The following is a 26,641-nucleotide window of genomic DNA, read 5'->3' as shown; positions in this document are numbered from 1 at the left end:
TTGAAATAATAAAACAAGGCGGCCCCATGCTTCTCAAGCAGAACTATTGTATGGTATGTGCAATAATAAGCAGAAGGTGGCCATATTCCACCTAAGGAATAAAGGTTGGCCATCTAGGGAGAGGAAAAAAGTAAGGAAGAAATACATCACATACTGCTCCTGATAATTTTCTGCTCATTTTTGTCAATATGAGAGGGGGAGAATAAACTTTGTCTTTTAGTCATTTAATTAGGAAGTATGCAGCTAAGATGACATTCTTAAGGTATTACTGTACCTGAAAGGAGAAATTTTGACTAAAAATAGTATAACTTCAAAGTATGGCACATGGCTGGAAAAGAGAGGCCAAACAACTCTGCATACACTAATGCTGCAGGTGATGAATTATATCTCACATTTAGATGCTAATGGAGAGTTAAGTATGATTAAGAACTTGTAAATCAGGCTGGGTGCTGTGGCTCATGCCTGTAATCCTAGCACTCAGGCAGGTGGATTGTCTGAGCTCAAGGATTCAAGACCAGCCTAAGCAAGAGCGAGACCCTGTCTCTAAAAATAGCCAGGCGTTGTGGTGGGCACCTATAGTACCAGCTACTCAGGAGGTTGAGGCAAGAGGATCGCTTGAGCCTAAGATTTGAAGGTTACTGTGAGCTATGATGCCGGGCACTCTATTGAGTGTGACAAAGTGAGACTCTGTCTCAAAAAAACAAAAAACAAAGCACTTGTAAATCAAAGAATTTATAACGAAAGGAGCTAGTGACTTAAAGCAGTGGTTCTCAACCTATGGGTGACAACCCACAGGAACTGTATTAAAGGGCTGCAGAATTAGGAACATTGAGAACCACTGACTTAAAGGAATGGGTAGTAAAATTTTTGATTAACCTTAAAGTGTAATTTATCTGTTTTCTAAGTACTACTTTCTACACATTAAGGCTTTTTAAAATGATCAAGACCCATATACTCCAATTTAGTACTACGATAGCCTGAAAATTTGCAAAGAAGCTAAAATTCCTCAGCCAAAAGTCTATCACCAGAAGCTGCACATCAGCTGTTGGACATCTCCTAACTAATAGTCGTAAGGGCAGCCCGTCCCAACTTACCCTCCTTTATTTCACCTTGAAGCAGATGAGTGGTGACAGCTAAACAGAGCTAGACATCTTATTAAAATAAGTTACCTGAAAGGTCCGAGGCCTTTCCAAAAATTGTTTTTATCATCTGTTAAAACTGTTATCTGTGATTTAACGATAATCCAAGATTTTTAAAAACATACATTTCTACCATTAGCAATGTCATCTTCAGCATGATTCTCTACTAATGTTTGTTTCTTTCTCAGGTTTGACCTCAGTCCCAAGCAACATTCCATTTGATACACGAATGGTTGACCTTCAAAACAATAAAATTAAGGAAATCAAAGAAAATGATTTTAAAGGACTCACTTCACTTTATGTAAGAATAAATGCTCATATTTTCAAATATTTAAGTGAAAGTCTGTATTACTGCCAAAATGATTCATTATATTGTGTCAGTGTAAACAAGTCTTACTTTTCTGTGTGTAAATTACAAAAATACTTATATTCAGCACCTCTCTAGCAAATTAAAACTTATAGATTTAATTCAATCAATAGTTTCATCCAACTGACATTTATTAAATAATAGTCAGGTAAAAAAGGCAATGGGCTAAGAGTTTAATGGTCATCTCCAGGTAAGGTATAGCACTAAGAGAACAAGGTAGAAAACACTTTTCTGAGTGCTATAAATACCATAACTACATAGCCTCTTGCCGCCCTGCAGGCCTGGCTCTGTTCCTATACCTGAGAGATATGGGGTCACTTTGCTTCCCTGTCATACTGAAGTCAGTGCAACAGAACCTGCTGACCTATCCCTATCTCTCTGTCACCAGAGATTGAGAACATGCATACTGATCATGTCAGAGGTTGACTGAGGGACACACAATCTTCACATTAAGTCTATATGGCAAGGACATGAGCCTAGCGGAGCCTGGGTCAGCCTCTCTGCAAAACTCAGCTTTCACATTTCACTGCCACGTAGCCAGGGCCTTGTTCTTGTCTGTTCTTTTACCATGCAGACAGCTCAGATTTGGTAAGGCTCCCCACAAAATAGAGAAGAGCATATATTTATTTTATAATTGAGCCCTCATTTAAAAATTACGAAAATCAGAAATAACACAATGGATTCCACCAAAGATCTACCTAGTCCACCCCACCAACTTCAGGGCAAGAAACTCTTGGAAAAAACAAGGCCATTATTCTACAACCAGAAGTTGGAAATATAGTCTATGAATGTTTCTACCACTTCTCCAACCCATATTCAGCTTAGATAACAACAAGAACAATAATTAATGGCATATTTAATACTGGAGCCATAAAAAGTTTTTGTCTATCATCATTTCATTACATTTAAGGAGTATTCCAGAGACTAAGTTCACATGTACCCCTGTTACTCATTGGGAAACAAGAATCTGAAAGGTATCAGAAGTTTTTTTTTTTAGGCCTCCTTGTTTTATTTTTAGTCAACTTTTATATGGCATTGTGTTTAAAGGAGTGTTACATTTTAGTGGCTTGTCTGGTGTTTAGGTTCTTACACAAAGGATGATATAGTCAGAGAATAAACAAGGTCACAGCACTTAGACTCAGAACACATTCTCAGATTTCCCAGCTCACTTCGAGACATTATTACTAACACATTGTCCTACTTGTGAAAGGTTATGCTTTTCTCATCTTCTGCCTTTACACTATTTGTTAGTGATGAACTGGGGACTTTGTGATAGCCAAGCCAGCACTCAGAGAACACTTTAACTGGATCTGCAGCTCACTATGCCAGGGCAACCCACAGCACTGGGCAGCACTTAATGGTGCTGCATAGAAACTGTTATGCCATTTTGTATTACTTATCCTTCTTTTTATAGGGCTCTAACAACTGCATAGTTCTTGCCTATGGTCACCCAACAAATACGGGTCAGAGCAGTCCTGCTCCAAAGTGAACATTGTATGTGTTGGATGACCATAGGTAAGTGACTTTTCTTCACTGTGCCCATTTCCTCATCACTGAAAGGAGAGTAATAATTTCTGCTATATGAAGTCAACTGAGAGGCCAAGCACAGGGACTCACACCAGTAATCCTAGCACTCTGGAAAGGCTGGGGCAGGTGGATCACCTGAGCTCAGGAATTTGAGACCAGCATGAACAAGAGTAAGACACCATTTCTACTAAAAATAGAAAACTAGCCTGGCATAGTGACCATCACCTATAATCTCAACAACTCAGGAGCCTGAGACAAGAGGATAGCTTGAGTCCAGGAGTTTGAAGTTGCTGTGAACTATGATGATGCCACAGCACTCTCCCCAAGGCAGCAGAATGAGACTCTTTCTCAAAAAAAAAAAAGAAAAAAAAAGTCAACTGAGGGTTCACAAACCATCTTTGTGACTCATGTTGCTAAATACCCGCCACCTCATTTTTCAGTGTAACCAAAAAAGAAGAGAACACACTTTTAGTTGGCATCCTGCACTCAAAAAGCAGCATTTACATTACCCGTTGGTAACAAAATGTAGTTTCACCTCTTCTCCTAGGCGTGACCTTTCTCAGGTGAAACTTTTGATACTAATAACATATCTGGAAGAGGAGTAAAAAAAGGGAAACATAAAGGTCTGACAGTGAACCAAGTAGACATGAGGATAAAGGGAGTTTACTGAGTGGTCAAAGAATGTATATTTCTGCCATGAAAAGACAACAATGTTAGTAATAACAGCAAGACATTAAAACAGCCTTGAAGCTGGGAGATGGCTGTAAATGAGACTGGGGACAAAATTCATAAAAGGAATGAATCTAGAGCTGCTCCTTGAGAGAGTTAATTCAGGCGCCTGAATTAGTAGAGAGAAACACAAAGGTCCTGAAGAAGCTTAGTGATCTATCACCAATTTTGGTGAGGACTGAAAATTCTGCAATCTGGCAATAAGAAAAGAACTGAGCTATATGTACTTTATGGGCCTTTAGCCTGGGAAAAATACTAAACTTTTGTAAACACAAAAGAAGTGAAGTTTTCAAAACAGACAATATCACATGTCATATTTGGCGTGTACCAAACATAATTTTGTAGTGCAAATAGACTTTAAGATAAAGATAATACCGCTGGTCTCCTCCATGAAGGGAAATAGGAGGTTGGGTAGAGGCTGAAGCCTCAACTATGTGCACGTATTACTTATTCAAAGATTACAAAAAGATGAGCTTGTACCTAAACTAAAGGCACAACATCACATGTTAGAGCCATTCACTGGTTGGGCATGGTGGTTTACACCTTTACTCCTACCACTTCGAGAGGCTGAGGCAAGAAGATTACTTGAGCCCAGGAGTTTAAGACCAGTCTGAGCAAGAGCAAGACTCTACCTCTATAAAAGATAGAGAAATTAGAATTGGCCAGTTGTAGTGGCAAATGCTTATAGTTCTAGCTACTTGGGAGGCTGAGGCAGTAAGACTGTTTGAGCCTAGGAGTTTGAAGTTGCAGTGACCTGTGATGACACCACTACACTCTAGCCCAGGTGCCAAAGTGAGATTCTGTCTCAAAAACAAAAAATAAAACAAAAAAGGGCTTTTCGCTATTCTAACTCAGTAGTTTTTTTTTGGAGACAGAGTCTCAAGCTATTGCCCTGGGTCGAGTGTCATGGCGTCACAGCTCACAGCAACCTCAAACTCTTGGGCTTAAGTGATTCTCTTGCCTCAGCCTCCCAAGTAGCTGGAACTATAGGTGCCCGCCACATGCCCAGTTTTTTTTTTGTTGTTGTTGTTGTTGTTGTTGTTGTTGTGGTTGTCATTGTTGTTTTAGCTGGCTGGGCTGGGTTCGAACCTGCCAGCCTCTGTGTATGTGGTCGGCATCCTACCCACTGAGCTACAGGTGCCGCCCAGTAATTATTTTTTTAAGCTTAGATTGGGCAGGGAAATTTTTTATACGTTTGATCCCATACGCCAATGACATAAATGTTATTGATTTTCATGATTGATTGATTAATCATTGTAAAATATCAGTAAGTCAAATCCATTTCATAATATTGTATAATTTTCTATGTTTTATCCAGGCTCTGATTCTGAACAACAACAAGCTAACAAAGATTCACCCCAAAACCTTTCTAACCACAAAGAAGTTGCGCAGGCTGTATTTGTCTCACAATCAACTAACTGAAATACCACTTAATCTTCCCAAATCATTAGCAGAACTCAGAATTCATGATAATAAAGTCAAGAAAATACAAAAGGACACATTCAAAGAAATGAATGCTTTACATGTTTTGGGTAAGTTTTTCACATGAATGGGACATCTTGAAATTATAATCCACAAGCAGATATAGACCACTTTATCGTCATTATTAACTTTTAATAATAATAATTTGAAAAATTAATTTTTTAAATCTACTAATAATAATCCTTAAAGAAATTTATAAACCATTTAAAATGCCTAACAAAATTCATAGCACTTAAAGAAAACATGGCTTTTATAATACTGTCTCTTTCTCTCTCTTTCAAGAGTCTTGGAAACAACTTGTATGGTTTCTGTTTTCTGACTAGACCTTAATTAGTAAAATCTATATTATTCTTTCTTAATTTAAAGATAGTATTTTTAATGTATTATGTGAACTACTCAAATATAATATACAAAATGAATCCAGATATTATCTGAAATGGACCCTACACTTTTCTAATTCACATAATAAAAAAGTTCAGGTAAGAAAGTATAAAGGAGATAAATGTTTTTTTTTTTTTTGGTTTTTGGCCGGGGCTGGGTTTGAACCCGCCACCTCCAGCATATGGGACTGGTGCCCTACTCCTTGAGCCACAGGTGCCGCCGGAGATAAATATTTTGAACTATATGAAGGATGATCTTTTTTTCTGATGTGATATTATTAATACTACAACAAAATTTATCATGCTCATGATTGGAGAAGTGTGATATCATCATTGACAAAGCAAAATAGTGAACTCATTATGTATTTCAGCTCACATAATACAAAGCAGTATTTTTCAGAAGGGAAAATAGAAACAGATATATTGAGTGAAAATGAGTCTAAAAGATGTTTTACACTTCTTGAATATTCTTGAGATATGTCTCTCTGCATTGTGAATTTCCTTTGTAATACAACCTATGTGTATTAAATCATATTATTTTCCCCCACAGAAATGAGTGCAAACCCTCTTGATAATAATGGGATAGAGCCAGGGGCATTTGAAGGGGTGACAGTGTTCCACATCAGAATTGCAGAAGCAAAACTGACTTCAGTTCCTAAAGGTTTGTATTTACTTCATTAAAGACAGAGTATTTTTAAAATTGCTATCTTTCAATGACTATCAAATGCAATAGTGTAAGCTATTACAAATAGCTATGCAAATGTGGAGTACACACTGCAATTGGTACTGCTTGTACTAGTCCTGGTCAGCATAGTATGAAATTTAGCACTTACTTAAACACACATAAAGTACCATAGGTAGTGCTTTTCTTTCCTGACAGAATTAAACCATAATCTTTTTTTCTCCAGAAAGAATAAACACTAAGAAGCAATGAACTTTTTATTTTCCTCTTCTTTCCCAATATTTTCTAATCTATACCTGTTATTTTGTGAAGTACCTGTTAGAGGTAGACAATTCTGTGGAGAAGAAAGCAAAAAAGATGGATGGGGCCAGAGACCCTGTCCCCACTGGTGTAGCCACAGTTCCAGGGAGAGCCTTGAGGCCAGACCCAGCAGCCCCTTCTAGTAGGAATAGAAGGTCCACTGTAGGCAAGGCCTTCTCAACCCAGCTTCCTTCAAGGATGCTATGAAGATTAATGTACGCATACACAGATAGCTTTGAGGAACTGCCCTCTCATGACATAATGACTACGAGGATAAACACTGAGCTCTTTATCATGGTTTCATGTAATCTAAGGCTGCCCCCTCAAAGTAAAATGCTCTTCTAAGTTTGCTGGAGGACCAGTTTTCTAACCTGTTATTTCTAAGCTCCCTGTCTGATAATTAACTAGGTAGGAATTCCCTTCTTAGAACTCATGCTCAAAGTCTTGCTTTCCTTGTCTCTGACAAGGGGGCGCTTCATCAATCTCTCTGCTTTAATGAGTAATGGAGTAAGAAATAACCCCTATGATTAGCAACATATTTTCTTTTTCTATTTCAGGTTAATGTGAGGGTACAAAAAACCAAATCATAGTACTTTAATTTGTTAGGTAGAGTCCCTCTTGTAGTTATGTTCTGTACCCAAAAGGTGGATTGGCAACATACTTTCACTTTCTTTTTTTTTTGCAGTTTTTGGCCGGGGCTGGGTTTGAACCCACCACCTCCAGCATATGGGGCTGGCACCCTACCCCTTTGAGCTATAGGCACCACACTACTTTCACTTTCAAATAGCTGTCTTTCAGTATCCACCAGTAAAAGCAACAACTACATCATAACCCCCTTTTCTACTGCTCACTTAAAGCAGATTAACAAAACAAACATAAACAGATAATTTAAAAGACACATGAAGGTTGTTATTGTTAATCAAGTGGTGACTTCTCACTTAGGTGAAAGATCATTTAAACGTAAAAGGGGGCAAGCTTGGCGCCATAGCACAGTGGTTACAGCGCAGGCCACATAAACTGAGGGTGGCAGGTTCGAACCCAGCCCGGGACAGCTAAACAACAATGACAACTGCAACAAAAAATAGCCGGGTGTTGTGGCGGGCCCCTGCAGTCCCAGCTACTTGGGAGGCTGAGGTAAGAGAATTGCTTAAGCCCAAGAGTTTGAGGTTGCTGTGAGCTGTGACGCCACAGCACTCTACCGAGGGTGACATAGTGATGCTCTGCCTCAAAAAAAAGTAAAAGGCCCGCGTTCCAAACTCTTGCCCCTCCTCCACTCACCAAAACCTCGGACACTTGGAGTGGAAAGCAGGGATCAGTGCTCAGAGGAGAAGCAGGTTTCCCAGCTGCTCCTCATGGGACTCCTGTATTTATTAATTGGAAAAAAAAACAAGAGTAAAAGGGGGCTAACAATTTTTCTATGCAGGAAAAGAAACATCAGTTTAATTCAGAATTATGTAAATAAAAATCACTTTATTGAAGGCAGTGGCTGTTTTTCTACAAGAAACGTACTTACCATTTTCAAAAAATACGAACTTCACGCAATAAGTTAAACATATAAAATCCCTTTCATATTGTGGATGATCCAGTAAAGGAGAGTCAGGACAAGGAAAGGAATGATGGTAGAGGAAGGAGAGGAGGTAAGAACTAAAGGATAGGAGGGAGGAACTGCTGGTCCAGACTACTCTCCCACTACATGGCCATTCTTCATGTTCACACCAGCATTCTTTTCTAAACTGCAAAACATTCTCATTGCAATTCTCTGCAAATTTCTAAGAATATCTTTGAAGACATACATTACTAAAGACAGACTGAACACTGTCTTTAGTAATATAAATTGAAATCAAATCCCTCAATTTGCATAACTACTCCTTGGAGATCTCTTTGAGATTCAGAAGCCAGTTAAGTTTTTTGTTTTTAAAATTTATTCACTGAAATATGAAAGCTGACTGCCTACATGCCATAGTTCAGTTTTACCACTGTGGCAGGATGAAATGATGCAACAGACCTGAGGGTCCTTACCAGACCCAACAAGTTAACAAGAGCAGAGTAAGAAAATGTCTTCCTTCTGGTCCATCTGAGAAATTCCACTGCATAAAGGTATTATACAAAGGAGAGGGGAAACCTGTTTGAACACAGGGTGGGAATAGAAATACCAGTACAAAAGTGTGCTAGCAGCTGGTTACTGAGCTTCTGCCAAATTCACACTACTGCTTATTTATCCTAGAGGCTATATACTTTACTCTTCTCTCTGATCACCCACCTTCCTCATGTTGTAGGGGATACAACAGTCTCCTCAAATTCCACAAACCCTCTTCCAGAGATTTTTCTCTCTTTTCTGACTTTCTACAACCTACTCTCAAATAGACTGGCACACTGTACTATCTATTTTTCGAGTGATTTTTATGTGTACAATTGATCTGCTCAATTATTCATAGAATACAAGGCCTTTGAAGACAAAACCTTTGTCTTACATACTGGAGGGACCACATAGTAATTCCATAAATATTATTACTCTCAATCAGAATTCAAGAAATTAGAATCCTAGCATTCTGAGAGGCGGAGGCTGGTGGATTGCCTGAGCTCACTAGTTGGAGACCAGTCTCAGCCATAGTAAGACCCCCATCTCCAAAAATAGCTGGGTGTTGTGGCAGGTGCCTGTAGTCCCAGCTACTTGGGAGGCTAGCTGAGGCAACAGAATCACTTGAGCCCAAGAGTTTGAGGTTACTGTGAGCTGTGATGCCATAGCTCTCTACTGAGGGTGACAAAGTGAGACTCTGTCTCAAAAAGGAAAAGAAAGGAAAGAAAGAAAGAAAAAGAAATTAGAACACTCTAAGTTTGTAAGAATTATTTACAGCTGGGTGGGGTGGCTCACTCCTGTAATCCTAGCACTCTTGGAGACAGAGGTGGGTGGATAGCTTGAGCTCACAAGTTCAAAACCAGCCTGAGCGAAAAAGCAAGATCCTGTCTACTAAAAAACAAAACAAAACAAAACAAAAACTGAGGCAAGAGGATCACTTGAACCCAAGAGCTGCAGGTTGCTGTGAACTATGATGCCATAGCACTCTACCCAGGGCGACAGCTTGAGACTGTTCCAAAAAAAAAAAAAAATTATTTATTAGCTCCTCAGTTTATTTACTTTTAAAATGCAAAGCAAAAAAAAAAAAAAAAAAAAAGAAGCAGCTTACTCAGGGCTTCTAGAGTTGATAAAAGCAGAAAAAGTAACTTCCATCTCTTTATATATTTTTAAAAACCTTGGATATTCTTTGTAATGTTTTTTGAACATTTACTGATTTTTGAATAAAATCACTAAAGTGAAAAATTAATTTGTCCCCCTACAAAAATAGAATATGTGCCCTTGGGGAGGTGGGTATTGGTGAAGAGTCTGTACTCACATAACTTTGTGAGCTAGAGATGAACTTTGACCCCTAACAGAAGCAGACCGGCCAAGTATTCCACTGGCCTGGTTTCCAACTTGAAAATAAACTTTCTAAAACATTAAAAAAAAAAAAAAAAATGCAAAGCAGATTTTGTCAACAAAATAAATTCAGCCATGAAGACTGTTGCTATTCATAAGGATGTTTCAATTACATTCCTAAGTCTTTATCACTAATATAGGAAGAAAATGTTTCAGCAAGAGTTGAAAAAAGGAAAGTTTTCCCTAGCTAGCTAACTAGAACCTTTGGTTGATATATAGTATGTGTATTCTGTATAGGAGTAACAAAATGAAGTCTGACCGAATCTCTGGTCAGTCCCTTTTTCCAGCTTGAGTTTATCTCAGGAAAGGTAGGGTCAGGATATGTCCCTATAAGAAAGAAAGGATGAACATTCATTCATTGGAAGCCTGTTATGTGCCAGGGCACTGCAGATTGGCTTCTTAATTTATACAAAAACCACTACTAATTGAAAGAATAAATAGGGTGGCGCCTGTGGCTCAAGGAGTAGGGTGCCGGTCCCATATGCCGGAGGTGGCAGGTTCAAACCCAGCCCCGGCCAAAAAAAACCACACACACAAAAAAAAAGTTTAGGGTGGCGCCTGTGGCTCAAGGAGTAGGGCGCCAGTCCCATATGCTGGAGTGGCGGGTTCAAACCTAGCCCTGGCCAAAAACAAAAACAAAAACAAAAACAAAAAAAAGAAAGAATAAATATTGCAATGGACTGAACATATCAAATAGTGTAAAAGTTCATTTGTTTATACTGATGTTTTTTCTTTAAAAATTTTTTTTTTTTTACTGTTTGGGATTTATTGAGGGTAGAAAGAATTAGGTTACACTGATTCCATTTGTTAGATAAATATAATGAGATTTTTTAAAAAAAAACCCTTAACTGGTCACCTCTGAACATTACACTAATTCATAAACTGAAAGAATCAAGTTTTGATGCCTTTTCTATAAAAACTATCTTATAAAGTAACTAAAGATTAATAAGGGAAAATTCTGAAGACTTCTAGCTAATAAATCCACAAAGAATGATAAAAATCAGAAAATCACTATTTACCAATTCCTAATGAGATGTGGATCTAGGTAGCAATCGTGGATGGAAGCTAAGACTATCAGGTGAAAGGCTGATCTATCTGTATAGCATCTGATTTCACCTCAGGATCTGACTACCAGCTCATAAGAAATGAGAGGTTAGAAGATCCTGATAAATGACATCCTATGGAAGCTGTCAGCCAGTCCAGAAAATGAGTATCTCAAATACATCAACATAGAAACAAATCAGTAGACATGAGAGAAAAAAGGAGGAAGTACATTATAGAAGAAGAGATTTCAAAAGATCTAAGAACCAAATGTATTCTGTAAACTCTATTTGGATCCTGACTTGAAAAAAACCAGCTGTAAAATGATATATTTGGGATATTGATATATATACAACTGGGAGAACTGAATATTAGATAGCAAAGAATCATTGTTAATTTTGTTAGATGTGATCTTAACAGTGTGGTTATATACATACACAAAAAAAGATTATCTTATCAGAGACATCTCATGAAGAATTTATGGATGAAACAACATTATATATGGCATTTGATTTTAAATATTCCAGTAAAGAATAAAAGTGACTTGGCTCAGCACCTATAGCTCAATGGGTAGGGGTGCCAGCCACATACACCGAGGCTGGTGGGTTTGAACCCAGCCCGGGCCTGCTAAAACAACAATGACAACTGCAACAACAACAAAAAATAGCTGGGCATTGTGGCGGGAGCCTGTGGTCCCAGCTACTTGGGATGCTGAGGCAAGAGAATCGTTTAAGCCCAAGAGTTGGAAGTTGCTGTGAGCTGTGGTGGCACAGCACTCTACCCAGGGCAACATAGTGAGACGCTGTCTCAAAAAAAAAAAAGTTACAAAAAAAATAACCTAAATCTGAAATTTGAAAAGTAAACGAACAGTCAATGAGACTTGCTTTTTATTTTATTTAACATACATGTTTCTTTCTTATTAGGTTTACCATCAACTTTACTGGAGCTTCATTTAGATTATAATAAAATTTCAACTGTGGAACAAGAGGATTTTAAACGATACAAAGAACTACAAAGGTAAAAGTTCCCCAAATCTTAATTTAGAAGTGGCAGTCCGTAGTATTAAGATGTTAATGAAACTTCTTGGAGAACATATATAGGCACCCTTGTTGAGATCATCACTATTGCAACCAGAGAGTTTGAAGGGAAAACTAGAGAGAACTACTATTATTATTGTCTATGCTAACAGGATAGGCAAAACAAGTAGAAAGAGGAAAAGGACACTTTTCAAATTTCCCTTTTGTTGAATTTAGGTTAAAGAATTTTCTGACAATGGGAGGCGAGGTTTATTTCATATGGAAATAGGTTATTAAATAAAGCCATGACATAAAATTGACAGGTTTAAATTCTAACTAAGTTTTAATGTTTTCAGCTAATTCTATCACACCTACATACATCTGCATAAGAGTTGATGCATTTTATATCATTTTTAGGTTGGGCCTAGGAAATAACAGAATCACAGATATTGAAAATGGAAGTCTTGCTAACATCCCACGTGTGAGAGAAATACATTTGGAAAACAATAAACTTAAAAAAATCCCTTCAGGATTACCAGAGTTGAAATACCTCCAGGTAAAACATTTTACTTGTATTTGGTAGATACTAGCCATTTCATATATATATATTTTTTTGGGGGGGGTGGGGTGGGGTGGAGGAGTAGAGACAGAGTCTCACTTTATCGCCCTTGGTAGAGTGCCGTATAGGTTACTTTAGTATATCTCAAGCAAGACCAAGCAAGTGCAAGGGTAATTCAAGTATGATGACTCTCCAGGTTGCATGAGGTGTTTTATGAAGCAGGAGAGCTTTAAGAGACTGATTTCTACATAGATGTCACCTAAAAGCTCAGGATCCATTTCCACTTTTCCTGTTTCTCTTGTTGAAATGACTGAGGGCGCTATGGCAAAACTGTTGAGACAGCTAATTTTTCAGGTTTCTAGAGTGGAAGCAGCTACATAGAGGCAGGAATAGTCAGGACACTGAACAGGATCATATGCCCCTTTATTCTGGAAACTTATCAGCAGGCAGAGCAAGAGGATTGGGCTCCAGGTATTTTCACTATCAGTGTGTTGCTTTTGCTAGAAGTACATATGATTTTTAAAATATTCCAACCAGAATACTGTATATAACTAACCAAAAGTCCCTATTTAGAGCATTGCAAGTTCAAATTTTTGGGACAGTCTTTCTCTGTCATCCTGGGTAGAGTGCTGTGGCGCCACAGTAGTTGGGACTGCTGGCTCCTGTTATAAACTCCAGCTAGCTTTTTTGTTTGTTTTCAGACAAGAGTCTTACTTTGTTGTCCTCAGTAGAGTGTCAGCTCACAGCAACCTCAACTCTTGGGCTCAAGTGATTCTCTTGCCTAAGCCTCCTGAGTAGCTGGCACTACAGGCACCCGCCACAACACCTGGCTATGTTTAGAGATGGGGTCTCGCTCTGGCTCAGGCTGGTCTAGAACTCCTGAACTCAGGCAGTCTACCTGCCTTGGCCTCCCAGAGTGCTAGGATTAGAGGTGTGAGCCACCATGTCTGGCCCTTTTTCTTTCTTTTTTCTTTTTTTGAGACAGAGTCTTACTCTGTCACCTTAGGTAGAGTACCACGGCATCATCATAGTTCACAGCAACCTCAAACTTTTGGGTTTGAATAATCAATCCTCTTGCCTCAGCCTCCTGAGTAGCTAGGACCACAGGCATGAGCCACTATACCCAGCTTAGTTTTTCTAATTTTAGTAGAGACAGAGTCTTGCTCTTACTCAGGGAAGTCTCAAACTCCTGAACTCAAGCAATCCACCCACCTCAGCCTTCTGGAGTGCTAGGATTACAGACATGAGCCACTGTGCCCAGCCTTAATCTGGCAACTTTTTTTTTTTTTTTTTTTAGTTTTTGGCTGGGGCTGGGTTTGAACCCACCTCTGGCATATGGGGCCGGTGCCCTACTCCATTGAGCTACAGGTGCTGCCCCTAATCTGGCAACTTTTAATAGGGTATTAAAGGGGTCATAGATTCCTTGGAGAATCTGATAAACCTTTAGAACCTCCCAAGAGCAAAAACCCTCTTCTTACAAAAAGCAAACAATACACTAAGAACAAAACTGGGCCTTAAGCCACCTTCCTTCTAGATTTCTTTCTGGTCTATCTTTAAAATGAATGTGCTATAGGCAGGAGCTAATCTCAAAGTAACAACTTTTAGTTTGACTTTTTCAAATGCTGCATCTGGATGTCTGTTTAGCCAGTGAGCACTACCTGAATCTGTCCTCGCTCAAGCTATCTCTGATCTCATTTTTGCCAAATTTGCTCCACAGCAATGATTCCAATTTCCAGTCTCTCTTAAATCTACCTATACCTTGCTAGCATTTTTTTTAATGAATAGGATTATAACACATTGAGAGAAGAACACAAGTCATAAGTGCATGATTCAATAAATGTCCATATAGTTTAACACATTGATGTCCAGCACATTTCCATTCCCAGTGAGGTCAGAGTTACAGTAACTATACCTTGCGCTGATAGTGAGCAGTCAGTTATGGGATCCCAACACCAAAATTTGAATATTTTAGCAATGCCTAAAGTTTTTTTTTTTTTAAGAGACAGAGTCTCACTTCATCGCCCTCAGCAGAATTCCAGCACATCACAGCTCATAGCAACCCCCAACTCCTGAGCTTAGACGATTCTCTTGCCGCAGCCTCCTGAGTAGCTGGGACTACAGGCACCTGCCACAATGCCCGGCTGTTTTTTTGTTGCAGTTTGGCTGGGGCCAGGTTCGAACCTACCACCCTTGGCATATGGGGCCAGCGCCCTACCAACTGAGCCATAGGTGCCACCCAATGCCTAGAGTTTTCATAATTGGTCTCATGTATTAGTCTTAGTAAGATATAAAGGCAGGATTTAGAGGTAACAACAGCCAAAGAGGATATCCCAGCTTGACCAGCAAAAGGCTCCTAATTTTAAATATGCTAACATGCTGTCAGTTAAGTAGACTGCTGTCAGGCAAGTAGATTTCCCAGAATTCTCACTGTTGCCAAAAAACAGGGAAGAAAGATTAGGATTGTTAAAGGGGATGAAAGACTACATTCACCATTCTTGCTGAATAATAATTTAATTAAAAAAGACATGTTCAAGCAGTGGCTTACACCTGTAATCCCAGCACTTTGGGAGGCCAAGGTGGACAGATGGCCTGAGCTCATGAATTCAAGACCAGCCTGAGCTAGAGCGAGACCCCATCTCTAAAAGTAGCTGGGCACTGTGGCAGGTGCCTGTAGTCCCAGCTACTTGGGAGACAGAATGAAGAGAATCGTTTGAGGTTACTGTTAGCTATGACACCAGAGCACTCTACTGGGGGCGAGAAAATGAGACATTGTCTTTAAAAAAAAAAAGAAAGAAAGAAAAAGAAAAAAAAGACATGTTCATAGCCTATAAAATTGTGTTTTATTCATTAGTATAAATAAAATTAAGTGATTTCAACTATTGATGCTGTATTACAAATATGCATTTAAGATGTTCACAGATTTTTCAAAAGAACAACTTATAAAAAAAGCAGTCCTACACTTCTTTCTCTTGGTCACAGAAAATAACAGATAATATTCATATTCATATTGCATGTGTAATTATTACAGCATTGTTTCATTCTTTTTTTAATTATTAATTTTTTCATTCTTACAGTCATTTCTAATATACTATAATGCATTTCTGTAAATATGACACTGAAGTAAACATATATAGGTACACATATTTGTGTGTATATATGTATGCATATTTATATAAAAGTATATACTTAGAGAAGGAATGTGACTTAACTAACCACGGTATGGTCTAACGCCTTGGCACAAGTCCTACCATTCCTTCCCACCCCACCCAAAACACATAAGTTTGAGTTGTTATAACAGGTATTTACAGTACATTTACTTCAAGTGAAAATACATTCAAGCCAATGAAAAATAAACAGATGAATAAACCAATAAATGCTGACTATAAACAGAATATTTTCCTTTTACATTTATTGTGTATTTTTAATCCATTCTTTTTTCCTACCTCAACAGATAATCTTCCTTCATTCTAACTCAATTACAAAAGTGGGAGTGAATGACTTCTGTCCAACAGTGCCAAAGATGAAGAAATCTTTATACAGTGCGATAAGTTTATTCAACAACCCGGTGAAGTACTGGGAAATGCAACCTGCAGCATTTCGTTGTGTTTTAAGCAGAATGAGTGTTCAGCTTGCAAACTTCAGAAAGTAATTAATTAGTAATAAGTACTGTCCATTTAATATAAAATTCAAAAATTCTTACATTTGGAATACTTGAAGTCTATTAATAATGGTGGTATTATTCTCACAAGCAAAAATCTATTCCAACATAGTAAATCCATGACTTGTTTTATGACAAAAAATTTCAACAAAGTTTTGCCATTGATACATAAGGATTAAGAGAAGCATTTATTGTTGTTTCTTTTTGCATACAAATAATTTTGCATAAATCTCATGCTTGACCATTCTTTTCTCAGTAACAAAAAATGAGACATTGAGTATTTAGCACTTTGTTATCAAGCATATTTAAAAAAAAAAAAAACTATTACAAATGGAATGGTTAACTTAACAAAATTTGTGCTCTTTCATTTGTTGTCAGAAAAACAAAATTGACAAGAACAATATAAAGAGTGCATTATACTATTCTTTTTCTTTCTTTAATAACTTGAGTAGTACTATAACACTTCTAATCACGTGGAAGTATGATTTGATATAATCATATTGAAATTCTCATGTTTCAGAGCCTGTCTTTTATGTTTAAAACTAACTTCTGGCTGAGTGTGGTGGCTCATGCCTGTAATCTCAGCACCCTGGGAGGCTGAGGCATAAGGATCTCTTGACATCAGGAGTTTGAGATCAGCCTGGGCAAAACAGTGAAACGTCGCTAAAAAAAAAAAAAAATTAGCCAGGTATAGTAATACACACCTGTAGTCCCAGCTACTGGGAGGCTAAAGCAAGAGGATCCCTTGAGCCCAGGGATTAGAGGGTGCTGTGAGCTTCAGCTATGATCATGCCACTGCACTCTAGCCTGGACACAGAGTGAGATCCTATCTTCAAAAAAAAAAAAAAAAACCAAACCAAAAACATATGGAAAAAACCACTCTACCTTCTCAAAATAAAGCCTTCAGTAAAGTGTTCATTACCAACTCAATGTGCTATTCATAAGAGCTGGTTTTGGGGCTATCACATGTGCCTTTCTTTTTTAATTATTATAATCTGATTACAAAACCTCTGTAAAAAATGTGTAGTGAGTGTTCATATAAAATCTGTAACTCACATTTTTTATTATCAGTTATTATAAGCTTTTAATGGCATGGCAATTGTTAGTTTATATAACACTGTCACCTCAACTCTAAGGAATATTTTCAAGATATCCCTTTGGAAGACCTTGCTTGGAAGAGCCTGGATACTATCAGTGCTATACCAATCTGTCTCCTCAAATATGTACAAACTGGAAATACACCTACTACAACTGAATAGGCAGAGCATGAAATTAAACAGACAAAAATGGAAAGCTCTGTTTAAAAGAATACTTTGTGTATTTTTATTGGCATTCAACATAAATTAAATAAAATTAGAAAATAAGAAAAATACCATTAAAAGTATTGGTCTGAAATAAAATATTTGTGCTTTGATGTAATTTTTCTTCTCCCACTCAGAAACATAAACTATTCTTCAGAAAACTCTATATAACATTTTTAGAGCAGTATTAATGTAAAGTCTTAACAATGCTAAAATACATCATATAATTCTTAGGCTATGAAAGATAATCACCTTTAAAATAAACTACCTCAAAAACTAGATTTTAAATAATTTTTGGGGATAAGGGAAGAACAATACTTCATATATATAAGAAGAGTTTGGATACTGAGTTTGGATACTGAAGTTAAGAATGGGTAAATAGGGCAGCACCTATGGCTCAGTGAGTAGGGCGCTGGTCCCATATGCCAAGGGTGGTGAGTTCAAACCCAGCCCTGGCCAAACTGCAACCAAAAAAAAAAAAAAAAAAAAGAATGGGTAAATAAAGTGTTATTCTTTACAGCAGGGTTAGTCAACTTTGGCACTATTGACATTTTGAGCCAGATCATAATTCATGGTGGGAGTTGTCCTATACGTTGTTTAACAACTCCCCAGTCTCTACACAGTTAACACTAGAATCTTCTACCCATTCACCAGTTTTGACAATCAACACTTTCTTCAGATACTGCCATCCCTGTGGTTAAAGATGGGAGGTAGGGCAAATTTCATCTGGTTGAGAACGACTGCTTTACAGGAAATCCACTTAAATTCTAAAATGACATAAATTTAGAAACCTAGAACAAAACTGCTACTTTTGTGAAAATTGTAGAGGGAAAATTGTAAAGCTCAAAGAGGGATTTTAGCAGCTAAGGTTAGCTATTAGTAAAGATAGAATGGAAAGAGCCCAGGGAGGCAAGGCTTTGAAATGGAAATCCAGTCTTGGGCAAGTCATGACCTCTATAAGGCTGCTTCAGTTGGGGCCCAAAGCAGCCCTACGGGATCCACTTCTCTCCTCCCTTTCTAAGACAAAGGAGACAAGGGATCTGGTTGGCCTGATCTGTTCTTCTCACCAAAGACCCTAACTTTCTGAGGAAGCTATAGAAGTTGCCCACCTCTTCTCGCCCCGTATAAAAGAAGACTCTAACTGCCCCCAGGCACAGACACTACCTTTGCACTGCCCAGGTGGGTCACCTTCCCCTTTCAATAAACCTGGCATAAAGTCTGGTGCCAAGGCTTACACCTTTCAGCTTCCTCATTTACAAAGGATTAAATTATAAAAATTTATGTGAAATGCTTTATAAATCACAAAGGTTCACAAAACATAAGTAACTATTTTACTGGACAATTACTAACTTACGAGAAAAATTAAGAATTATTTAGTCCTTAGAGATAAAAGAAAACAACACTATAATGATAATATTCTAAAATTAAAATATCCTTAAGTTCTAATTATTTTAATGAAATAAAATTTTCTACAATAGAACAAAAATAAAATAAAATTGTGATATCATGGTGGTGTCCATAGTTCAGTGGTTAGGGTGCTGACCACCTGCTCCAGGGCTGACGGGTTCGAACCTGGCCCAGGCCTGCTAAACAAAAAAAATAAATAAATAAAAATTAGCCAGGCGTTTTGATGGGCACCTGTAGTCCCAGATCCAAGGGAATGGCTTGAGCCTAAGAGTTTGAGATTGCTATGAGCTATGACGCCATGGCACTCTAGCGAGGGCAACAAAATGAGACTCTGTCTCAAAAAAAAAAAAAAAAAAAAAAAAAAAAAAATTTATGAGATCACAACCCAGTGCCCTACATTATAAGAATACACATAAGGACAGTGCCTGTGGCTCAATGGGTAGGGCGCTGGCCCCATATGCCGAGGTTGGTGGGTTCAAACCTGGCCCCAGCCACACTGCAACAAAAAGTAGCCCAGCATTGTGGCAGGCGCGTGTAGTCCCAGCTACTCGGGAGGCAGATAAGAGAACAGCCTAAGCCCAGGAGTTGGAGGTTGCTATGAGCTGTGACGTCATGGCACTCTACTGAGGGCAACAAAGTAAACACTTTGTCTCTAAAAAAAAAAAAAATAAAAAGGGCGGCGCCTGTGGCTCAGTCGGTAAGGTGCCGGCCCCATATGCCGAGGGTGGTGGGTTCAAGCCCGGCCCCGGCCAAACTGCCACCAAAAAAATAACCGGGCGTTGTGGCGGGCGCCTGTAGTCCCAGCTACTCGGGAGGCTGAGGCAAGAGGATCGCTTAAGCCCCAGGAGTTGGTGGTTGCTGTGAGCTGTGTGAAGCCACGGCACTCTACCGAAGGCCATAAAGTGAGACTCTGTCTCTACAAAAAAAAAAATAAAAATAAAAACACACATAAAAGTAAACAATGTTCAATAGTTTTAGAAAAATACAACATCTTGAAATTAATAATTAAAATCATAAGGTAAATATGAAGATTAGAATCACCTAAACAAACAAATTAGTGTATGATCTGAATAGCAAAGCTTAAAGTACCTGAAAAATTTTTTTTTTTATTTTAATTTTTTTTTTTTTGTAGAGACAGAGTCTCACTTTATGGCCCTCTGTAGAGTGCTGTGGCTTCACACAGCTCACAGCAACCTCCAACTCCTGGGCTTAAGCGATTCTCCTGCCTCAGCCTCCCGAGCAGCTGGGACTACAGGCGCCCGCCACAACGCCCGGCTATTTTTTGGTTGCAGTTTGGCCGGGGCTGGGTTTGAACCCGCCACCCTCGGTATATGGGGCCAGCGCCTTACTGACTGAGCCACAGGCGCCGCCCAAGTACCTGAAATTTTTTAAATACTGGAAATGCTTAGTGAAATCCCTGGCAATTAATTCCTGTAATTAACGTTTATGTTTTCTATCCCATAGCTGTTAGCTATTTTTGGTTCTTAGTCTGCAAAAAACAAATTACTAATAAAAATCACAAACAACCAAAACCGTATTAGTACATACTGCCACAAGCACATTTTATGGTAAATACAAAATATTACCCACTTGAAAAATCCATTAAAGGTTAAAACAATGAGTTACTACAACTTACTATGTTAATTAAGGACTTCTAGCCAATCAAGATGCTCAATGATCAGTTATCTTTATTTTCTCCCAACTATAACAAAAAATTATCATCAGGATTCATGAAACAAATCACTTACTGAAATCACTAAGACAAAACTTTTTTTTTTTTTTTTTTAGAAACCGAGTCTTATGTTACTCAGGCTGGTCATAAACTCTTGGCTCCAAGCAGTCCTTCCACCTCCTGCCTCCCTCCTTCAGCCTCCCAATGTGCTAGGATTATAGGCATGAGTGTGACCTGGCCAGGTTCCCTTTTTTAAAACCTGTTTCCCCCCACCACCACCACACTATTTCTCTTTTACGATTCCATTGCTTTTTTTTTTTTTTTTGAGACAGAGTCTCAAGCCATTGTGCTGGGTAGAGTGCTGTGACATCATAGCTCACAGCAAATTCCAACTCTGGCTCAAGCGATTCTCTTGCCTCAGTTTTTTGTATTTCTAGTAGAGATGGGGAAGGGGGAGGGTCTCACTCTGGCTCAGGGTGGTCTCAAACCCATGAGCTCAGGCAATCCACCTACCTCGGCCTCCCAGAGTGCTAGGATTACAGGCATAAGCCACCATGTCTGGCTGTCCAGTGCCTTTTTTCGCTCATAGCAACCTCAGACTCTTATGCTCAAGTTATTCTCTTGGCTCAGCCTCCCAAGTAGCTGGGACTACAGGCTCAGCCTCCCAAGTAGCTGGGACTCCTGGCTATTTGTAGAGACTAGGTCTTGTTCTGGCTCAGGTTGGTCTCAACCTGTGAGCTCAGGCAATCCAACTGCCTCGGCCTCCCAAGTGCTAGGATTATAGGCGTGAGACAACCATGCCTGACCCTTCCAATGTTTTTTCCAAAAAACTGTCTTCAGTCTTCATTACGTTTTCACTCACATAGACTTTAATATGTTGCAGCTGAACCAACAATTTTCCTGAATCAATTTTCCCAAAATCATTTTATATAAATAACCTTAATAACAGCTGATATTTAAAGAACATTTTCAGCTGGCTTATTGTACCCTCAATGAATCCCCAACAATAAAAAAAAAAAAAAAAAAAAGAACATTTTCAGACATTCTTCCAAATGCTTTACTTGTATTTATAAATTTCATCCTCACAATAGCCTGTTTATACCTATGTTATACTGTTATATACCTGTTTATACCTACATTACACCTTTACTTATATCTATATTTTTATGTATGGGAACTGAGGAACAAAGAATTAAATCACTTGTGAAAGATCTGGGATTTGAACCCAGCAGCCTAGCTCTATCTTTCTGTGATGATGGTACACTACTTTTTTTTTTTATTAGTTTTCTCCTAATTAAATCTGTGCATCATGCATCCTTCTTGAAATTCTTTGCTCCCTTGGCTAACCCTACATTAGGCCTTTCTAGTTGCCCTTTAGAGGCTAGTATTCCCCCAGCATTCTTCTTTTGGCCTTTCTCTCCATCCCATAGCAATTTCATCCATTTCTATGCATTCAGCCAACAACCACCTCTATGGTGAGGCCTCCTAAATCCACATCTCAAATACTGACCTTACTCATGAGTAAAAACATTTTCTGTCTTTCTTTCTTTCTTTTTTTTTTTTTTTTTGAGACAGCGTCTCAGTATGTTGCCCTCTGTAGAGTGCCGTAGCATCACAGCTTATAGCAACTTCAAACTCTTGGGCCCAAGAGATTCTCTTGCCTCAGCCTCCCAAGTAGCTGGGACTACAGGCACACACCCAGCTATTTTTTGTTGCAGTTGTCATTTTTGTTTGGCTGGCCCGGGCCAGGTTTGAACCCGCCAGCCTGGGTGTAGGTGGCTGGGGCTATAACCACTATGTTACGGGCACCGAGCAGTAACAAACTTTTTCAAAAGCAAACTCAAAACATTTGGTGCCATAAAATTCAATCAAAACCAACATTATAAATTCCTTCAAACCCACGCAATCCCTCTTGCCTCTGTCTTTCCCCCTACCTGCTCAGGTCCTAAATGTCTAGGAGCCCCTCATTTCTAACCCTCTCAAACCTCTATAGGCAACCTGGTACCAAGTCCTGCCCTCTATTTCTATGCTTTTTACACTCATTCCTTCCTTTTTTTTTTTTTTTTTGTAGAGACAGAGTCTCACTTTATGGCCCTTGGTAGAGTGCCGTGGACTCACACAGCTCACAGCAACCTCCAACTCCTGGGCTTAAGCGATTTTCTTGCCTCAGCCTCCCGAGCAGCTGGGACTACAGGCGCCCGCCACAACGCTCGGCTATTTGTTGGTTGCAGTTTGGCCGGGGCGGGGTTTGAACCCACCACCCTCGGTATATGGGGCCGGCGCCTTACCGACTGAGCCACAGGCGCCGCCCACATTCCTTCCTTTTTATCATCAGTCTCTATATCACGATTACATTATTTCCTAGTTGGAATATCAAAAATAGGTTATTGGCCTTATCCTGCCTATCCAACTGATACAACCAAAATGATCAGTGTGCTATCTAAATTGATCATGTCATTCCCTTCATCAAAAGTCTATAACAGATCCCATTGATTAATGAATTTAAAAACTTCTTAACCTACCTTTTAAGATTATGAACTACATTCAAATAATAATTTTTGAGCTTTTTCTTTCGTGTCCCAACTCAAGATTATTTGCTCCAAATACACTTTGCACTTTCTGTATTCTGTGACTTTGCTCCTGAAATCCTTTGTATCTATCAAAACCTTATCCAATCTCAAATGTCATCCATACAACTCACTTACTGATTCTACTATAAATTTTTTTTTTAGGATTAAAGTTATTCATTTTAATAGTGAAGAATCAACATATGACCATTACATTTAGGTGCTAAAAGTCAGCTTACAAATATAAGAAAAATATCAAATAATACACATCACACTTCTAGTTTACCAGAAAATACATGTATAACGAACAGTTGGTGACAGTCGTTTAATACCTAGGTTAAGTAGAGAGAAAAAAGGAGCAGGGGGTGTCATAGAGGTATGGGAAGATTTTATGGTTCAAATAATCTTTAGCCCTTCTGAGAAACTATGAGAAATATGTAGTAAATACTTGTGTAATGTGGTGGTTTCAGTACATTACAGTGATCATCATTCCTTTCATGCATTCAAATAACTGCTGTTGTTTTTAAGTACTGAAAGCCAGATTTTGCTAAGTTTGTTATTGCTCAACAAGCTGATGATACTATAAATCCCTTACACTACAAATTACAGCTTAAAGCTAGAAAGGTTAAAAAAAAGCATACTTGTTATTCATAATTACTTTTTCAGGTATAAGGACTACACTGCTATACACGGTCAGGCATATTATGGTGCACGGTTAATTCTAGTTACCATATTTTATATTTATTGGTCATCAACAGCACAAATTTTATTCTCCAAAGACTGATCAAGTAAATTGATGTAAGAACTGGTGTTTCTTGATATCTCATTTTCAAATTACTGATACAAATTTATCAAATAATTATATATTTTACCCAACATCAAATCCACAAGTTTCCAAGATAGATATAATTCTTGTTCAATTTCCAAAAATAAAGGCTTTCTAATTGAAAGCATTTACATTTCTAGCTCTCTAAAGTAAACATTAACAAGAAAATACAAAAAATGATCTCTTGGTTTTTGAATAGTCCACTTCGTTACACACAGTATTTTCTGTTCTGACATTTTCTCAAATTCAAAAGATATTTACTTCCTAAGAACATGACAAACAGAATCTTCCTTTCAAACCAGTCATTCTGTGTCCATGGTAACATTCGGGATTCCTTGGCTACCATAAGTCGCATTAGCTGACTGTGGAATTTCTCAATCTTCTTAACATCTTGAGCTTGGTCTGTTCTATACATCAAACAAACTAAATCATCTGTCACTTTCATACACAAACTCCCATCCGAATGCCTGTATTTGAGTACCACACGTGCCTTCATGGGGTTGGCAAGATAGAGCTTCTCGGCAGCGCAGCTGAACTCCTCCCAGGTCTGGTACTGCGACATCTCGGCTCGGGGTGCAACAGGAGAGGGGAAAGACCTCGAGACTAGGCCCACCTGCTATCCACCTCCTGCGCCCGCGGCCTGATTCTCCTATAAATTGACGTGGACTCATCCCCCAGAATCTTCCCGGTATTTGCTGTGGGAAATATTGTGCTGCTTGCTCTTTTGTATTCATGATCTAATTTGTTCTAGCTATTTGTATATTAGTCTTTTCTTTCACATTCTTCAGAGGTTTTGGACATCTTGGTGGCAAAAACTGTGGTTTAATCACTTTTTTATTCTTCCTCCCACCAAAGCTAGCATACTGCCTTGGCTCAATATATATTTCTGAATGAAATCAATGAAATATGCTTATTACTGATGAAAAAGAAAAATATTTTATCCTCATCCTAAGAACCCAATGTATTTTCCTACGTATCTTCATTCACTCTAGTAGATCACCCTTACCCTGAATTCTACCACAAACTATACTTACTGTACGAAGATGCACAGCTATATTCTACATTAAACAAGGTAAGGGCAAACATTTTTTTCTCTAAAGCACTTTCAGTGAGTATTACCGAAGGCTTTTATTATAGTTTCTATCACAGGCTCTGAGGAGCTCTGAAACAGATTCTCCCACCAGATCACCTCTGATCAGAGCTATTAAAAAGGAAACGACTTCCAGCAATATCTCTCTTGGAGAAATAATAACATGGGAGTTAAAAATGCACATGAATCCATTCATTTAGGTCTTGTTCTGTCACCCAAGCTGGGATGCAGTGGCACAATCATAACTCAGCACAGCCTCACACCTCAGCCTCCTAGGCAGCTAGGACTATAGGTACGGGCCATTGTGTCCCTCTAATTTTTATTGGTCTTGAACTTCAGACAGAGCTCAAGTGATCCTCCCACCTCAGCTCCCACAAAGTGCTTGGATTAGTGGTTGGACTGGCTGTGTGATCCACCACACCCAGCTCAAGAGCTGATTTCAAATAAATCCATACGTAGACAGGGAAAAGATTACAGATGGTCTGAAGAAGCAGAAACACTGAAATGATTCAAAAGCAAACTTCTCAGGCAGGGCAAAACCAGTCATATAAGGCAGTAATAGAAATCTTTATTCTTTAGCTCTAGGATGCTGGAGACTTTTTTCCTTTACATTTTACCAAAGAGAATTTAGATAAAAGCCAAGATAAACAAAATAATATAATGAACTTTCCTACTTCTCAACTTCAAAAATTAATTTATAAGCAATCATTTCATTTATATTGCCATACCCATTATTTTTAATAGCTTTATTAAGATATAATTCACATACCACACAACCGAATGATTTAAAGTACGCAATTCAATGGTTTTAGTGTAATTAGCATTGTGTAACCATCGCTACAATCAATTTTAGAACACTTTCATCACCCCAAAAAGAAACTGTGTACCCTTCAGTTGCTCACCAGTTACTCCCTGCAAATCTACTTTCTCTTTCTGGATTTGCCTATTCTGGACATGTCATACAAATAGAATCATCCAATACATGTTTTTTGTTTTGGTTTTTTGGCCGGGGCTAGGTTTGAACCCACCACCTCCGGCATATGGGACCGGCGCCCTACACCTTGAGCCACAGGCGCCGCCCCAATACATGTTTTTTTGTGACTGCCTTCTACTCAGCATAATATTTTCAAGGTTCATCAAGGTTTTCAAGGTTTCTAGTATGTGTAAGAACTTTATTGTTTTTTATGGCCAAATAATATTCAATTGAAAGGATAAACCACAATTATCATCCATTGATGGACATTTGGGTTGTCTCCACTTTTTAGCTGTTATGAATAATGCTGCTATGAATATTTGTTTACAAATTTCTGAGTGAACCTATGTTTTCATTTCTTTAGAGTATATACCTAGTAGTGGAATTGCTGGGTCATATGCCAACTATTAAAATGTCCTTTTGAGGAATAGTCAGATTGTTTTCCAAAAT

The 26,641-nt window shown here is 38.5% G+C and overlaps 2 protein-coding genes and 1 pseudogene across 3 annotated transcripts in view; 1 reads left to right on the top strand and 2 right to left on the bottom strand.

The window, feature by feature from the left end:
- Positions 1–17,749, top strand: part of ASPN (asporin) — a 29,628-nt gene extending 11,879 nt beyond the window's left edge. Inside the window, exons 3-8 of the mRNA XM_053577726.1 lie at positions 1,328–1,440; positions 5,081–5,294; positions 6,175–6,285; positions 12,046–12,139; positions 12,556–12,694; positions 16,149–17,749. Of these exons, the coding sequence (XP_053433701.1) occupies positions 1,328–1,440; positions 5,081–5,294; positions 6,175–6,285; positions 12,046–12,139; positions 12,556–12,694; positions 16,149–16,346 (869 nt within the window). The 3' untranslated portion in view covers positions 16,347–17,749. The remainder of the gene's footprint in view (positions 1–1,327; positions 1,441–5,080; positions 5,295–6,174; positions 6,286–12,045; positions 12,140–12,555; positions 12,695–16,148) is intronic.
- The window catches only part of CENPP (centromere protein P), a 274,112-nt gene that overhangs the window by 129,953 nt on the left and 117,518 nt on the right, over positions 1–26,641 (bottom strand). The gene's annotated exons all lie outside the window — the stretch shown is intronic.
- Positions 23,456–24,761, bottom strand: LOC128575953 (signal recognition particle 9 kDa protein-like; annotated as a pseudogene). The gene has a single exon (XR_008377204.1). The product of XR_008377204.1 is annotated as a signal recognition particle 9 kDa protein-like (transcript).

Source organism: Nycticebus coucang, chromosome 2 (assembly GCF_027406575.1).
Source record: "Nycticebus coucang isolate mNycCou1 chromosome 2, mNycCou1.pri, whole genome shotgun sequence".
Lineage (NCBI taxonomy): Eukaryota > Metazoa > Chordata > Mammalia > Primates > Lorisidae > Nycticebus > Nycticebus coucang.
Note: the sequence above shows the minus strand (reverse complement) of the source record. Positions and strands in the feature narration are given on the sequence as shown.